This window comes from Camelus bactrianus, chromosome 7 (assembly GCF_048773025.1).
Source record: "Camelus bactrianus isolate YW-2024 breed Bactrian camel chromosome 7, ASM4877302v1, whole genome shotgun sequence".
NCBI lineage: Eukaryota > Metazoa > Chordata > Mammalia > Artiodactyla > Camelidae > Camelus > Camelus bactrianus.
The window spans coordinates 39,817,033-39,834,215 of record NC_133545.1 but is presented as its reverse complement, the minus strand read 5'-3'; the positions used below and the strand labels follow the sequence as shown (position 1 = coordinate 39,834,215).

The 17,183-nt window shown below is 44.4% G+C and overlaps 1 protein-coding gene across 2 annotated transcripts; it reads left to right on the top strand.

The window, feature by feature from the left end:
• Positions 1-1,180: 1,180 nt before the first annotated feature.
• Positions 1,181-17,183, top strand: PPP1R17 (protein phosphatase 1 regulatory subunit 17). Of its 2 annotated transcripts, XM_010971211.3 has the most exons (5): positions 1,181-1,390; positions 6,582-6,699; positions 8,452-8,604; positions 10,083-10,235; positions 15,977-17,183. In XM_010971211.3, the coding sequence occupies exons 2-5, from the start codon at positions 6,618-6,620 to the stop codon at positions 16,054-16,056; spliced, it is 468 nt and encodes a 155-aa protein (XP_010969513.1). In that variant the 5' UTR covers positions 1,181-1,390; positions 6,582-6,617; the 3' UTR covers positions 16,057-17,183. The 2 variants fall into 2 exon arrangements, with proteins under 2 accessions (XP_010969513.1, XP_074223991.1); XM_074367890.1 differs by lacking the exon at positions 1,181-1,390 and having other exon boundaries at positions 6,505-6,699.

The following is a 17,183-nucleotide window of genomic DNA, read 5'->3' as shown; positions in this document are numbered from 1 at the left end:
AGTCTTTGAAGAAATTCTAACCCTAAGGGTCAACCTCAGGATGAGTTTATTATGGTTCTGGCTTTGTTATTGGATGCTGGCAAATGTCAGGGAGGCCTGAACCAACTCAATGCTGGTAACTAACAGGTCGTCGTTGAGGCCAACGAGGGGTTTCTCAGGACCCACACACATGCAGCCTCGGGAAGGTAAGAAAACAGCATGGATGGAAAGAACTCACACCTCCTCTGTGAGACCCCATCTCCAGGGCAGCAGTGGTGGGCGGCCTCTTGACTCCCCTCAGGGACCTCAAGCCCTTCCAGTCTGCGCTGGCCCCTACCCAACCTCCCAGACTGACCTCCATGCTCTTGATGCCCAGACCAGTGACCACAGACTTCCACTCCTCCCGTCAGCACAGGACATTTCCTCCAGGGAGCTAACGGGAAACACAGACCCTTCCTCTCCACCGGACAGCATGTCACCCCCACCCCCAACATTGCTTAAATACTCCTTGGCCCTAAGCCTTTCCCGGAGTGCATGTGGATTCCGAATATTAGAGTATTCGGTTTAGTTCCTTTGAAGGAGCAAATCTTTCCTGGCCTCCACACCCCACCTGTATGGTGAGGGCTACAGTCTTTGTTAAGTTCGATTTCTGTCTTTGATGAGTAGGACTGCAAAGTGGTTAAAAACACGGACTCTAACCTTCGATGCCCAGTTCAGACCCTAGCCTCACTATTTACTAATGGCGAGAACTTGGGCCTCTGCTCGCACTTCAGTGAGATGGGCATGATGACAGCAGCTTATCTTGCAAAGCTGCTATGAGGGTTAGGGTAGCTGTGTGTAAAGAGGAGGGCGTGGCGTGTGGGAACCTCACGTAAATATCAACGATTGCTACTATGATTGTTATTCTCATAATGATCCTACTCTCAGAGGCAGCCACAGTAAGTAAAAGTACTCTGAATTTAAACTGGATTTGAGGGTCAAAATTAGCTATGGCACCTTTGGGGCAAGTCACTTAATCTCTGTGCCTCAGCTTCCATATTTGCAAAGTCAGGCCAGAAAAATCTACTGCATAGGGTGGTTATGAAGATTAAAGGACCCGGCTGGTTTGTCTGGACCTCTCCAGCCTTGCACCCTAGGTCCTCAAAGCACTGCTCTGTGCACGTTTTTGTAATGGACAATTACTGCAGTTGGGAGCAGTGACTGCAAGATGAGTCCTCTTTCCCTCTCCATCCCCCTTGCCCTGGCGCCTGAGAAACAGAGCATCCCCATGGCAACAGCGGCAGCTGGTCCCTTGATAAGAGGAGCTGGAGCCGGGCAGCAGCAGACACTGCCACTGAGGAGCCGGCCCAGCTTCAGGGAGGAAGCGCTTCCTCCATCACTCGCCTTCTCATCTCGGCACCTGCACTGACTGGTAAGTGCTTTGGATCTTTACTCTGAGAACTTTTATGGTGAGAAAAGCCAGTTTCCAATAAGTTGCTCTTTTGTGGTTGCTGGGACAGAGGCTGCAGCTGGAGGTGGGGGGTGTGTGGAGGGGTATCTGCTGGGCAGGAGTGTGCTTTCTGGAGCAAGACGAAGCTGGGGCGAGGAGGGGAGCAGGAAGAGTCTCCACTTTCAAGTCATTTTTCCAAGGGAAGTGGAGTCTGGAATTCTGCAAGAACCAGAGTCTTCACAAATTAAATTGTGAAGTTTCACAGTGAACACTGGTGTATCTGCATATACACACAGCAGCATGGAGAGGCTTACCTCCCAAGGCTGGGGAGAGTGTCCTTATCAAAAAACCTCTCTATGTCCTACTTTGAGTAAAAGTCATTCCTTGAGGAATATTGCAAATTTAGGTCTTCTAAATGAAAAAATTTGACTTTATAATGTGGTACTTTTTGACCTGAATTCAGTCCTCAGGTTAAAGAAAGATTTGACAAAGGATATGACTTTTATATCACCAGAGGGTACTTTAACCAGACACCACATTGGGCTGTGGACGTAACCTTCTAATTTTTTATTCCATCAAATAAATCCAGGCTTGATTACTTTGGGGAAATTGTTTAGAATATCGCACAACTCAGCTAAGTGTCACCTTACTTTTGAAGATCAGTATTACTATGTTCCCAAGACCTGGAAATGGGTGTTTCTGCAAGTTGCTTTGTGCTTGGATTGTTCTAATCTCATCAGTAGCTTTAGAAAAGGTCAGAAATGGGATGGGGAAGTGATTCAATGGGCCAGTTTAGGTATACACGTAATTACAAGGTGAGGACTGAAAGAGCGAAGAAAGCGACTCGTATTCTTAAAATGGTAGCATGTGCTGGGGTCTGGGCTGGGAGTTTGATACACTCTCAACAACCCTGGAGAAGAGCCACTATCATGCCCATTTCACAGATGTGGAAACTAAGTTTCCAAGAGGACATATGACCTTCCCAAGTTCACCCAGTTAGAGAGTAGGATAAGCAATCAAACATTTGCCTTTACCTCATACTACCTCACAGCACCACATGCTTACAGTCAGGGAACAATTTTCTGCCTATGAATTAAACCACCTATTCTAACACCCAACTGAGAAATCTACTCAGTGTTAAGAACAAGGACAAAAATGCCCAGACCAGCTTATGACTTCAAGCTGAACTGACCGATCCTTTTTAGCAGGAGAAGTAGCACTCCTGAAATAGGAACCAGCTCTGAGCTAGTGAAGGAGGCAGGCTCCCTCAAATGTATCCTCGATTTCAGCAGGTTGCTCAGACATGCTGCCCTAGCCAGCCTCCTTCCCTGGCACCCAGTTCCCTGGACTTTCCAGGTCCCGTTCTCAAAAGAGAAAGAGACCTTTGTCATTAATAACCCCTATATACTGTGACATCAGTTAATGCATCTCCTCTCCCAGTGGTATTTGTGTTTGCAAATGTCTCCCTGAGAAGAGGAATGTAAGATTCAGCAAGCGGTATTTCAAGAGTTTAGCATCGTGGTCCTGAAGACCCCTCAAACCCCTGAGATGCCATCCCTTGGCCTCTTGTATATGCTACACCAAACCACCCACATTCTCTCAAACAACAATAAGGAAAGTAATACAGACCCACAACCCTTTCTTCTCTAGTTGAGAAATCAGAAAAACTCTGAAAACCCAAAGTTTTTGTTGTTGTTGAGCTCAACATAAACTCATTTGGTAGCAAAACCTGACAAGAAAGGTGTGAATCATTTTGTAGTCTTTATTTATGTGACTTAGTGCAAATGTTCACATTTTTGCTGGGGATGTGATGTGATGCCTATGGACTTGGTGCTTCCTGAGACCCCTCTGGAGGTGTTATATAATAAAAGTGGCCTGATTTCCACCGCACAGATGGCCTCAGGCTTTTCAGGAATGGGTGGGCGGGCCAATACTTACAGTCACAGTGGCCGTCCAAGTTGTCACTCTGTGAGTATTAAAATTCAGAGACCACTCTGAACCAATAAGTGGCAAGAGGTTTAAGGGTTGCAAATCTTTTGACTAGTTTATATGATAGCCCCAAAGCATCTCTTAAGTCCCTAGCCCTTCGGTTAGAATCTGAAGACGCAGGGAACCAGGCGTTTGGGTATGAAAGAGTTGATGCTTCAGAAAGTTCCCAAATTACAGTGAGCTGCTGAGGGAGGTGAGGAAACCATCCCTGGGCAGCAGGGCAAAATCAACATCCATTTGCTGTGCTTGGAGTGGAGTCTGAATTAAGGAGAGGAATGCATGGGCAGAGTCAGGACTAGGAATAGAAATATTTCATTTCCTGGTTCAAGAACTAGACCAGCTCGTGACTTACAATGGCTCGAGTGTCTGAACACTCCTTCTCAATGAGGATAGAAAAGCAGAGGGGGTCGGGAGAGAGGGTCATCTTACACTAACACTCAACAGGCAGGTAAAATGACAATCATTAATAAGGCGACAGTAAACTCCAAATATCTCTCTCCTCCGAGTACTTGTTCCTTTCTTTGTGTGAAGGTTTTCTGCCAAGAAAATCGTAATGACATCATCTATGCTGAAAGTCTCTTCTAATCCCATGGGCAAAACACATTCCTGCCCAGCACGAGGTGTTTTTGTATTGTAAAATCCCAAGTGTGAAAGTCATCTCTCAGCCCCTAGCAAGCAGAGGCTTGCCGTCATTCTTTCACTCACACTGATTTACAACAGTGCTGTTTCCCCCGTAGACACGAGGTGTTCTCCTGGGGAGGAAGCGTGTGTCAGTTCTGTGACTAATCACCGGGTATCCTTGCCTTGTCCAGGGACTTCTGATCCTCGCACAGTTCATCTCCCACGGGCAGCCTCCTCTCTCTCAAGCCCAGTACCGAGAAAGCCAGTTTGCTCAGATGAAGGCTGGCCCTCCCATGGCTCAACATCTAGATGAAACAGAGAGTCGATGAGTTTTAGATTTTTTTCAGTTTGACAGCTGGTCTTCATTAGCCAGCTACCTAGTAAGGTGTAGACAAAGTCACATAACAATGACTGCCAGTTACTCAGTGCCTACAGTGTGCAAAGCATGTAGCTAGCCTATTTAATCTTCATAGTAACTCTATGGGATAGTTACTATTATGTCTATTTTACAGATAAGAAAACTGAGGCCAAGAATGGGGGCCATAGAGGAACATATGTCCCTGGGGGCCAGTCTGTGTGTGCACCACAAAGAGGCTAGCCTTGGCAAATTCTATCACAGCAGCTGTAACTTGTAGGGAGGAAGGGCAAAAATGGTTATACTGCACTTGGGCTCCATCTACCCTCACTGGGTCGTGAAGATTTAGCTGTTCCATCAAAGCCAAATGGCTTGTAGTCAAAGGGCTGAGATTTAACCTAGATCTGTTTGACTAAAGCTCAGATTCAAATTGAATATCTAGGTATTGAGCACAGAGGGGCAGCCATGTGATCCAAGTACAAAGAACAGCTTACCTTGGGTTGGAGAGAAGAAGAGGGGTGCTCCTGCCAGATAGGACCGAGAGCAGAAGGTAGGAGGCCTGAGTTCAAATGAGATTTCTGACTCTAAGCATGCAAGTAATTGTAGGTCATTTTTAAGCTCTTTGAGTCTCAGTTTCTTCTTCTAGAGAATGAATATTTTGACTAGATCTTCCATGGGGTGATCTTCAGCACAAAGTCTATGACAGGGCCCATGACCTTCTGCCCAAAGAGATGGGAGGTTGATTAAGTAGGTGCACAGGCCATACCTGGGGCTGTAACTTTGCCTCCAGACCTCAGCACCGAGCCCTCTCATCCCGAGTGACAGTCCCGTAACTCTCCTCTTAACGCAAGCAGGTAGGGACCGGCCACTAAAGTTAACAGCATACTTCCTTATGGTCCCAGGGAGTTGGCAGTCTCTATATAAACACTAAAAACAATGGTCTGAATTGATTTCTGCTGAAGTCACTCAGCACAGTCAGTCTGCTCAGAATGACACTAAAAGCCGGCTCAAGTAATCCGTTAATGGCTCCATCTGCTACTCAATGATCTCAGCTTGTAGGAGAGCCCCTCCAGCCTTCCCAGAGAACACTGACTTATTCCTCAGAAGACAATTGAGTTGAAATAATTCTATGAGCTTGAAATGTTAATACAATTGATCTGGGTATTCATCTGCATGCCAGTAATCCAGGAATCTCAAGAAAAGAGGAGCAGTAGGGTCATTTTAATCTTATTCCTCTCCAACCATGCTTGCTGTGGTAGGACATCAGTAATAAATTATCTAAAAGAAACAGAACATAGGCAGACCCTAATGAAGATTTCCTATAAATCTCAACTAATGCATTCCTCATGCAGACCTGACACATGTCCATTCTGAATTTCTACTCCTCCTGGACAATGGCTACAACTAATAGCTCTGGAAAGTTCAATGGATTTGTGGTTTAAGAAAGATGGGTGATGGGAGGAGGGGGAAGGGGAAACAGATTTTCTCTAATGCCAGAAATCTCTAGGGAGAAAATAATAAAGATCTACTTCAAGACCTAGATTTTTTCCTACCACGTCTCTACCACCATTGTTACATTGATAGAGAAGTCTCATTACTTTGTAGTTAAAAGCATGTAATGGTAGAAAAACCAGAAGCCTAGTTCAATTCGGATTCAAAGGTACTGCTGTTTTAAAAGTCTTGGGTGTCTAGTGGAAGTCTGCAGAAATGGATTTGGATCCAAGCTTGGCTACTTAACTGATGTGTGACTAAATAAATTAATTAGATTTTCTGATCCTCAGTTTCTTCGTCTGTAAAGTAGGCATAATCCTATTTTGTAGAACTCAACAGAGGAAAAAAAATAAGCAAGGTTTAATCAAGATTTTTCTGTAATTCTCAGCTAACTCAGTTCTAATTCAGACTATACACATGTTCATTCTGAAATTCCTACGGTGCTTACAAAAAAGGGCAAATATTGAACATCTGATACATGACAATTACTGATAAATCTCTGTGTGCGTGTTTGTGTGTGTGCCTGTGTGTCAGATTCATTTATCTTGGCTTAGATCATAAATTTAGCACTTCTAGTAGCTAAGTAAAATAAGCTGACTTAAAAAAAATAGGATTGAACTGAGAACATAATAGTAAGTTCTCAAGAGGTCTACTTATATAATAAGTGAGTGAGTGAACAGAAGACATACTAGTGGTCTTCTTTCTTTCCTTCTGTAGTGCTGGAGAAGAAATCCACACAGCAGCCCTCCTTTGATGATGTCCACTGAGCAAATGCAGCCACTCGAGCTCTCCGAAGACAGACTGGACAAGCTCAACCCTCGTTGTGGCCACTTGGGTAAATGGTCCAGTGTGGCTGTCAGTGGTGGAAGTCAGAAAGGGGGTGTCTCTGCCATTTGGTTTGCCAGCAAGTCAGAGGGAGGCCCCCTGCAACCCGATAGTGTGTGACTTCTGGTGACAGCCAACACCAGATGGACAGGCAAATAGCCATGGGTCTGCGGGGTCTGCCATGTAAATATTAGCAGAAGCACTGGAGAGACGTTCATTGGAATTGAAAAAGAGAGAGAAAAGGCATTGTCCTCTTTTTTGGGTCTGACAGTCCCAGGCAGAGCATTTTTGAGGCAATAAATGGAATGTGGCTGCATAGCTTGTTTCCAGTATTTCCCGGCATACTTACACCCCATGTGCAGTGCCAATAAAATATTTCAAATATCTCTCTTTGCCTATCAAGACGGAATTTTAAATAGCCTTTTTCTGCTTTATTGTCAATCTGTTTCCTTTCCAGAACTGACTTTTTGCATAACCTTTGTAATGAAAATACCAGAAACATTTCTGCCTCTACCCATTTCTAAAAATGAGACACTCAGACTTTTGATGGATGGGCCTTTTGCATATTCATAGCCTTTGTTTATGCCTCGCCTGGTTATGACTCCCCGCCCCGCCTCTCCCCTCTACCCATTTGCCATCAAGATATTTTATATTCAGGATTTCTCCAAAAATGAGGAAAAGTGGAATTAAAGTAAATGTCAAGATTGAAGGAAATGTCTCGCTGTCTGTACGGGGCCCCGAGTCGCATCCCCAGGTTGAATGGTGACGCCTGGCTGATCCATAGCCAGCCTGAGACCCCACAGTTGGGCAGCACCCATTCTGAGCCACTTTCATTCATTCCACAGATGTCCACAGTATGTAAAATATGGGGGAAATTAACTGTGCTAAGCGGTCATAAATTTTTAAAATTACATTTTCAACCAGGCATTAAGATGCATAGTCCCAAGAGCCTGGTTTTCAGCCTGATGCCATAACCTGCCAGCAGTGAAACCTTCAGCCTTTTAGCTCGCCTTCAGTTCCTTCATCTGCAAATTAGGGGTAATAATAGTACCTTCCCTCGTGGGCATGGTGTGAGAATTAAATGAGATAATACATTCAGGATGGTGTGACTATGTAACAGCTAGTGAAACACAGCTTTTCTACGGATGATCCAGAAAAGGCATTGGTCCGTCCCACACACTAAAATGACGTGATGTCACCTAATATGTAAGTAGTACTCAGTAAACTCCCCCCTCGCCTCCTTTTTTGGTGTGTGTGCATTTAAACTTAAAAGCATATAGTCCAGTGCTGTATACATAGTACAATTTCATAGAACAGGAATAGACTGAGAACCTCACTACAAGACCAAAGAGAGCACCGGGCTGCGCACTGGCCCTGGGGCTCTCCACCGCGAGCAAGGCTTGAGCGAAGGATTTTGCAAAGGAGCATTTGGCACCGAGAACCTGTTCTCCCATCAGCAATGTGACTCAAACCCACTCTGTGGCTTGCTTAACAGTGTTTTATAGTTCCTCTTTGCCTTGATTATCCCTCCTATTTGAGTTCTGTTCATTTGGAGTTTTATAGAATTCTAGTTTTCCCTTTTATGACATGTATCCGTGCACGCAAGGTCGTCTGTAAGAGAGGCCACAATAAATACATACTTTTGTTTTTCAGACCAAATGACTTCTATCCCTCTCATCAGGTGTAACGAAACCACCCAGTCTGTGACTGGACCCTTACTTATGTAATATTCTCTTTTTTTCTTTACATCTTGAAAAATCAGATGATCTTTCAGACCAGTTTATTAAGGACTGTGAGCTCAAAAAGAAGCCAAGAAAAGGCAAAAATGCACAAGTCGCCCTGAATGTTGAGTCAGACCAGAAAAAACCAAGAAGGAAAGATACACCGGCCCTGCACATCCCGCCTTTCATACCAGGTAACGGACAATGAGGTCAGTTTGCACATTTGTGAAAGAAAACCGCTGGCCACTAATCATGTTGGCCTTACAATTGTTTTCCTTAAATATTTGGATGTTTTTAAATCATTGGTACAATCTCTGCATTTGTCTTAGTTACAATAAAGCCAGTCGCTATAACATAAATTCCAAATGATTAGTGGGTAACACGATACAAGTTTACTTTTCACTCAGCAGTGGAAGTTGAGGGTGGGGGAGGCAGGGTCTGCTCCAAACAGTCATTCAGGGACTCAAGCTGAGGGAGGTTCAGACATCATCCGTACATGTCTTCTAAAGTCACCATGAGCATGGGCATCCAGCAGGTACGGGGCAGACAGAGCGGAGGACTGGGAGACCTGCAGGCGGCACACGTCGTGTCCTTCAGTCACAGGCCTCGCCTGACTGCAAGGGAGGCTGAGAGATGCCGCGCAGCTGCGTGCCCGGGAGAAAAGCAAAACGGTTTGGTGAACAGCTAACGAGTCTCTACAACCTTGCATGTGACATGTGACATTCTCTGGCTTCCAAAAGTTTTGTCTTATTTCCTTTACTCCTTCCCCCCAGGCCATTTATTTAACGTCTTCTCTATTCACAACCCACTCGGAGAGATACGAAACAAACAGAACACAGCACTTTCTGGAAAGGAAATTTCTTTCCACTTTTTTTTCAATTGAAGTATAGTTGGTTTACAATGTTGTGTTAATGTCTGGTGTACAGTATAGTGATTCAGTTATACATATATTTATAATCCCTTTTCATATTCTTTTTCATTATAGATTATCACATGATACTGAATTTCGTTCCCTGTACCATACAGTAGGACCTTTTTGTTTTCTTTCAGTTTTATAAGAAATAAAAGAAACACATAAATAGCTGAAATATGCAGGAAGAAGGAACATCATAATGGGGGTCTTCAGATAAGGACCCCGGGAGCTCAGGCTGGGCAGTGAATTGTAGAGTGTGAATTTATACAGGAGACTGTATTTAGAGAGTTTGTAAATGATGGAGAAAACATTCACGCATAGAAGAGAGGGGACGAGGCAGGTGGGTGGAAGTAGAGAACACTTTAAGTCATTGGAGAGTGTAGCACATAGTGGTGGAACAGGAAATGATCCATTGCTATGCAGGGGATGGACTTTGGGGGCAGACAAACCCGGGCTGTATTCCTTGGGCGCCTGTCTTTGCCTCACTTTCCACAGCCCAGTGATGGTGTTAGTAATATTAAATCCTTCAGGGTTTGGTGGGGCTAAAATGAAATGAGACATGTAAAACCCTTTGCATGGAGGAAGTTCTCTGGTGTTGCCTCAGTCGATACTAATTCTTATTATAAAGAAACTGCTTTTATTAAGTTTGAAAAGACATACTGACTGCCATCACCAGGTGTATGTGCAAATATGCACTCCTTGTGTATTAGGATACACGTATTTGACCCTGTTTCTCCCTCTGTTCCCCTAACTATGCAGGTGTGTTCTCAGAACATTTAATTGAAAGATATGATGTCCAAGAGAGACATCCAAAGGGCAAAATGAGTCCAGCTCTTCATAACACTGACCTGGAACAGAAAAAGCCAAGGAGAAAAGACACACCTGCCCTGCACGTGTCCCCCTTCGCAGCAGGTAAAAGAGCTGGTGCAGGGCATTTGCAGGGGGCGGTGGGAACAGGTCAAGAGCCTTACCATCTGGAGGTGCCACGGGCATGGCCTTTGTCCCAGCCCAGCAATCTGTGTCTCACAGAAGTGCTCAGGGGAGGAACAGAATTTACTGCTGCCTTTCATGTTTACCTTCACTGGCAGCTCCCCTGGGGCTGACTTGGAGATGGGTGAGGATCAGAGCATAACTCATGCTTCAGCAGAACTGGTCAAATTCACTGAGCTAATGAAATAGAAATGTCAGTGGGTCCTTGAAAGAAGTTTAAATATCCTCCTCCCCAGCCTTCCATGAGTCATGTGTCCTACGGCTGACGGCTGACTCTCCCAAGACACCTGGATATATTGACCAAATCCTCAAAGCAAGAGGGAGAGAGAGGGAGAAGCAGAGAAAGAGAGCTGCAGAGATAATGACAGCTATATTAGTATGTGTCAAACCCAACCAAAAAATCTTGCTGAACTGTGTGCACAACCCCATGCCATAAGGCCACCAGTGTGTGAGGTGTAGTCTTGTCCCTGAGAATTTTATGTACAGGCTGGGGAATAAGACATGTACACTCATGACTAGAGTGTGAGACGGAGTGTGTGTATGCATGTGTGTGTGTTTTATTTAGATAGTTGGGGGTGGGAGAGTGGCAGAGGAGAAAATGTACTAATGTTTATTGAAACCCTGTTAAATGTTAGGTACTAGGTTTGGCATGTCTCATGGATTTTTAAAAACCAACTGAATAACACAAGAAAGTAGCTATCATCTCCCTTTACTGAGAGAGAATGTAACTCTAAAGTCTTCTGTTGATGAACTTGATGGATGGGTGGCTGATTAGCTAATGGATGATGGGATGATTGGAAGGATAGAAAGTGGATTAAATTATGCTCATGACCAAGCACGATTACGTGACAGAGCTGGGGCTCTGACGCAGAACTGTCTCATCTGTGAGCAGTTTTTCACTGCACCATGATGCAGTTTGGACCTGTAGCATTACAGCAATCCAGAAGGGACACTTTGGGGAGGAAATTTGGTTGTTATTATAAAACCGTATTTTCCCATTGCTTCATTTAGTAAAGAAAAAATCGAAAGACACCTCAGATGATATCATGAAAAGGCAGTCAGGGGTGCAGACAGGGCTACTGATTTCTGAGAAGAGACAGGCAAGGAGGCAAGGAGCATAAGGAGGCACTTGTCTGGAGAAATGGACCAAGGACCTGTTGGGAGGGTCTGAACCTGCCTCCGTCCTGCTTCTCAGGTTACAGGCGCTCCTAGCTATATTGATCCTCCAACCCATCACACGTTTCCTCCCAGCTCTGCCTCTGTCCACGTTCTAGTCACCTTTTAAGACTCAGCCAGCTTAAAATCTGTGCCAGCAGACCTTCCAAGTCCAAAGTGAAACTTGCTTATTACGAACTAACTCTGTATTAGACATGGGCATGCAGATCCCCAGACTTTGCCCTCTCCTCTAGTGTTGGCCTTATTCGTGTTGCTGTTATTGTAACTGTCCTTTACACTGACTTACATCAGAGACTTTCCTGATGAACTCAGGAGAGCTGGCCTGGGAGTGCCCTGTTGCTGGTGTTGGCCTTGACCTCTGGCCCAGTCCCTCCCAGACAGCAGCGCTCAATCTGTTGATTCGATATTCCATTTAACAATCATGATTCGGCAGTTTCAAGTTCTCCATTAGGAGACATTGTTTTCTGCTGATTCTTGTATTTGTTTTCATTGAAGTCCTTCTGGAGGAAGACTTGGTAGAGGAACAAAAATGTTTATGGACAGAGGGTTACCTTAGGACACAGCATTGAACATGGGCTTTGGAGTCAGAAAAGCATCGCTTTGATCTCTGGTTCTTCTCCACTCTAGCTTTGTGACCCTGGGCAACTCAGGTTACAGGCACTCCTACCTATACTGAAGGAACTATAAGTCTCCCTCATTTCATCCACCTCTGAAAGGAGAACAATGAAATCTGTCTCCCAGGGTTGTTAACATAATTAAATAAAGTGTATAAAGCACGTAGCACAGTTCCTGGCTTATTGAAAGTCCTCCAAAATGTTAGATCGCCTCCATTCTCTTTTCAATGTTATATTTTTTTGAGATAAGTCAAACCATTTTTAAAGGTGAGACTTTTTCTAGCCACAATGGTTTACCTCTCCATAGCAACCTGCAGATTCAAGGAACTTCCTAAAATGTTGAGCTCTGTTTCTCTGGCTATGGAGGCTGCCTACACCCCAATATCGACATCCTAAGAGAGCAGCTTCCCAGCTGAATAAAAAATGTTTATCAAACAATGCAAAGTACATAAGAGTTGGGGAGGGGGTTGCGTATTCATAGATTCTAAACACATTATAGAATTCCTTGAATCAGCAGATCCCTGTGTCACAAGTATTTGCAATTATAGATCGTGTTCGATGATTCTAGCTTTTATTAGCATATTAGCTAGAGCGCTTTATTTTTGAAGAGCCTTTTAGTATCTAAAGATTTGGCAGTAATCGAAATGCTAGTTAAGCTGATAAGGATAGAGCCTTCAGCAGATGTTCAGAGAGACTCACATTGCTTCTAATAAGGGTGTTGAGAGCAACTCACAGAAAAATGCGCTCCAGAGGCATCTCCTCTCATTAGCCCTTGGCAAGTGAAGACTGGACAAGGATTCACTCTCCTCTAAATCTCTTGCTAACTACCTCCATCCCCAAGGTTAATGAGCTTCTTTGACAGTTTCCAACCACCAGACAACTCCTCTGAGCAGTGAGGAGTCATCTTGGACTTCTTTGCCAGCCCGAGGTTTGCTCCCAACGTGGCCTGCAGTTGCAGGGCCAAGTGACTTCACAGCAGGGAGCACTGGGCTGGGATTGGTCAGATCTGAGTAGCCAAGACCTGCTGAAGAGGAAATGAAGCCTTTAGTTGAGGCCTGTGGCAAAAGGAACCAGGAAAAATATTGAAGCATTAAAGAGAAGCCTCTTAGAAAATTGGCCCATGAGCTTTGAACACTTAGAGATCAGAGCTCAACATTGTACTTGTAAAAAGGAGACTGATGTGTCCTTTGAAATTGCCCCCCTCTTCTGTCCCACTGGGAACAAAGCACCCTCCCTGATGTGGTTTACGAGGAGCTGGGGCTGCCTTAGATCCAAGGCACCTGTAATGCAGGTGAGCAGCTTTAGATGGTGCTCTGGGTCCATCCTGGCCTAGAACAGCTTGCTGCAAGGCTATTTGGCCCTCAGAGACCTTGGACTGACAGGTTTCACCTTTAAAACATACTAAGCTCTAAGAAGCAGCTAAGTTCCCTACACGCTCCTACATAGAGAGTGGAAGGGAAGGAACCAACATTCCTTAAATCCCAACTGTATTCCGAGTCCCGTGCTAGGGGTTAGAGTGTCCTTTGGGAGCCTCACAGAGCGGCAAGGAAGACGGATGTCTTGTCCAATGACTCCTACAACGTGAAGGTGCTTTCATGGAGGTCCGTGTGAGGTGTGGCTGAGGCATGAAAGCATGTTGGCCTAAATCTATCATGGCAGCATCGCCCCCTGTGGGAGAGACAAATTATGTTTCCTCTAGTTTTATAGATGAACAAACTGAGGCTCAGACAGGTTACGTGACCTGCTCCAAGTGGAATGGCCACCAAAGGTAAAGCTTTCTGGCTCTAGAGCACATTCCTTCACTAACACACCTCCTTCCACAGGAAAATGTGAGGATCAGGACTGGATCAGATATGATAGAAACCAGACAGGCTGGTGTTTGTCATTCTTCATTCATCTTCAAGTGACCAAAGCCAATGATGTGAAGCATCAAGAATAAGAATAGATGCTACTGATTTCAGTGTCATCCTAAGCAATGAGATCCATGAAATCAAGATTTTGATGAGTTACCATATATATTTTTCATTATAAGACATTCAAGTGAATGCTGAACTATACTTATACAAATGCTAGTTCACTTTCCACTTGAGATTATCTCCTATGTCCCCGTGGAAAGCCAAGCCCACTTTGCAAAGGGCTGACCTTGGTGATGAAACAGCCTCCTCCCTTCTTCAAAATCCTAGGATTTTTTTTTTTTTTTTTTCCCAGATCATGCATGACTAGGTTTCAAGGATACCCAAAATGCCCAGAAAGTTGACTGGGATCTGGGAGTTTAGGGTTCTTGTCCACTTTGACTCCAACTTGAATTTGGTTTAATGTGAAAAAGTGTCAAGAAAGGAAGGATGGAATGCGTGGGGGCTCAGCATAGCTAGCTCTGTGTTCTCCTACCAAGAGAGCGTGAATTCTAAATAAAAATCCAACCCTCTATGCGGCTGATCTAAGAGAATGATACCCCCCACCGTGTTTCATATGTGATTTATGTGAAAGCCTCAGTATCAGCCAGCCTCCTGAAAGTGTTTTTCTCCTCCAATAAATATCAGCTAATTGGTAAAGAACCCATATGAACAAACTAGGGACTGAATCAAATGAATAGTCATTAAGATCAACACATGGCTTCCATTAATTTGCCACTGTTGAATGGAGTCCAGTGTGGTAGAAAGGCCTCTCGTGGTGCACGACTCTCCTCCCTCCAGTTTAGATCTTTGTGAAATCCTTCATGAATGGAAGAGTCTCTAATTATGAGGAGGATAGGGGGCCGGTGCAAGGCAGTGGTGGGGAAGCAGAACTGGCTGGCTGGGGTGAGAATAACAGAAAGCATGAGGGCTGGCCTTGGATCACAGCTTCCTTTCCTTTGATTAAGATAACCACTTCACAATTCACAGGATAGCAGAACCGCCCAGACCTCCTGGGATGGTCTTCTCTGGGCTGATCAGTCCAGAAAATGGTGTTCAGGTTACTGAATTTCACAGACCAGTGAACTTTTAAAAACAAGATGCTGTGGAGCCAAACATGGAATCAGGATCACAACTTCGAATTTTGCCTCGTGAGGCTGCTGAAAAAACAACCAACCAACATCCTTAAAATTTCATAGAAGAGAAGCTATTTCAACCCCAACTCCAAAGAAGAAAAAAAATCATCCCGAAGAACTTTTTAAATTGTAGCCATAGAGCTGTATGAAAAAGTCACCACACTTTCCTTTTTTTCTCGTTTTGCTCTAAACCACGTAAACTTTCTCATCTACCAGCACTGACATTTAGAAATGACACGTTCAGAGTCTCAGCTCAATATTTTCCCCAGATGTTAGTAAAATGTGTTTAATTTGACTTCACGAGGCTTACTAGTTCTTTTCAAAGGGAAAATAAACTAGCAAACCGTGGAAGGAAAGCAAAAACTAGGTTGCTCACAGGTGTAGCACTGTGCTCAGCATTATTACGCACTTCTTATTTGTCACAATAACCCTTTATGTATTAGTGCCCTCATTTTACATACAAGACAATTTAGGTCTGAAGGTGTTAACTGGCCCGATACAGATTAAGTGAGTGGTAAAGAGTTGGACTCCAAAGTCCATATGCTTTCCTTCCTACTGCTGTAAATTTAAATGCAGAACCAACAGAAGGTGAAGGTTGTCTCTGACTCCCAAGTTGAGCATCTCTTGTAACCAGAATAGTGTCCTCATTGAGCCACAGGTCCTCTGGGAAGGCCCAATCAGGCCACCCAGCTCCCCCTGTCCCTGTCGGCACCATTAGTAGGTGGTTTTGCAGACACTAAAAGGTTTCTGGGTTGCCGTGCTCCTGTGCACGGTGTCTTTGCTGTAAGGTTGTCTATTGTTTTAATTAGAGGCACTTAATTGCAGATCTGTGCTTTGTTTTGCAGGTGTGACACTGCTCAGGGACGAGCAACCCAAAGTGATCATGGAAGATGATGAAAAGGATGGTGACAAGATAGCTATTTAAAGATATTTCCCCCGAGACCACTTATAAAATAGGTTAGATTGGTTCCCTATGGTGACCTAGAAAAAATAGAGTTGTTTCTGCTTTCATTTTGTCATAGTCTGCCTTTAAGACCCAGACACCTTTTCCCCAGGAGGCATCCTCTATCAGATTGCCAGTCACCTCTTTGTCTCTCTCTTCTCCCTTGAATCTGGTTTCTGTCCCCACCTCTTAAAGTTTCATTTTCTGATGGGATGGAAAGGAAGCAGATCACCCTAACTTGGGAAGTAACAGGGAAAGCTGTAGTGCTCAGCGTCTGCATCTTCCTGATCGATTCCTGAAGCAAAGAACATGGATAACATGGGAATCCTTTGTTTCCAGGTTTGTGCTGCTGAGCAGGACTCGATTTCACATCATCCAAATGCCAGTTCAGGTGGGGGCTCCCTGCTGCCAGGTAGTGACGTGGAAATATTTGGGTTCTAACTCACTGATTGTTTTGGAGAACATGGTCTTTTATCGCTTTTATCCTTTCTTACGAGCCCACATGTCTATGGTGACATACCTACCTGAGATCCTCGTAACTGATTCCCTAAAAGTGAGTATAGAAGCTGGAGGAGTCAACCCGGGCAACCATGCCTTGGCTGAAAATACCACAGATAGAGAGTGCTGGTCTGTCTGGGAAGCTTAACAATATACCCCATTTACTTAAAAAAAAAAATGCTTAACCATGTTGTCCTGAACTTTGTGCATTGTGCCACAAGTGAACTATTACTGATGACAGGTAAAATGCCAATGTTTGTGATGAATTTGCTTTTAAAAAGCTTAATTGAGGTCCATGGATGTCCGTTCCTATACTTTTAGCATTCTCACTTATTTAGACCCCAACATGCTTTCTTGGGTGAGAGGGAAAGACGTGTGTTAGCTAGTGAGCGGGGGTCTAAATATGCCCCCTGCCCCAGCCTGCAGCCTGTGCTGCAGTGGAAAGGCTTTGCCCCAGGGCCTCGTCCACCAGGTGATGGACATGGGGAGAAAAAGAAAGCTATTGTTCAAAAGTATAAGGGTGGATATTCAAACAGATCCTGCCTAAAATTGATCATTTGGAAGTTCTGTGTATACCCTGACTCCAACAGTTTATTAATCCCTTCTGTCTG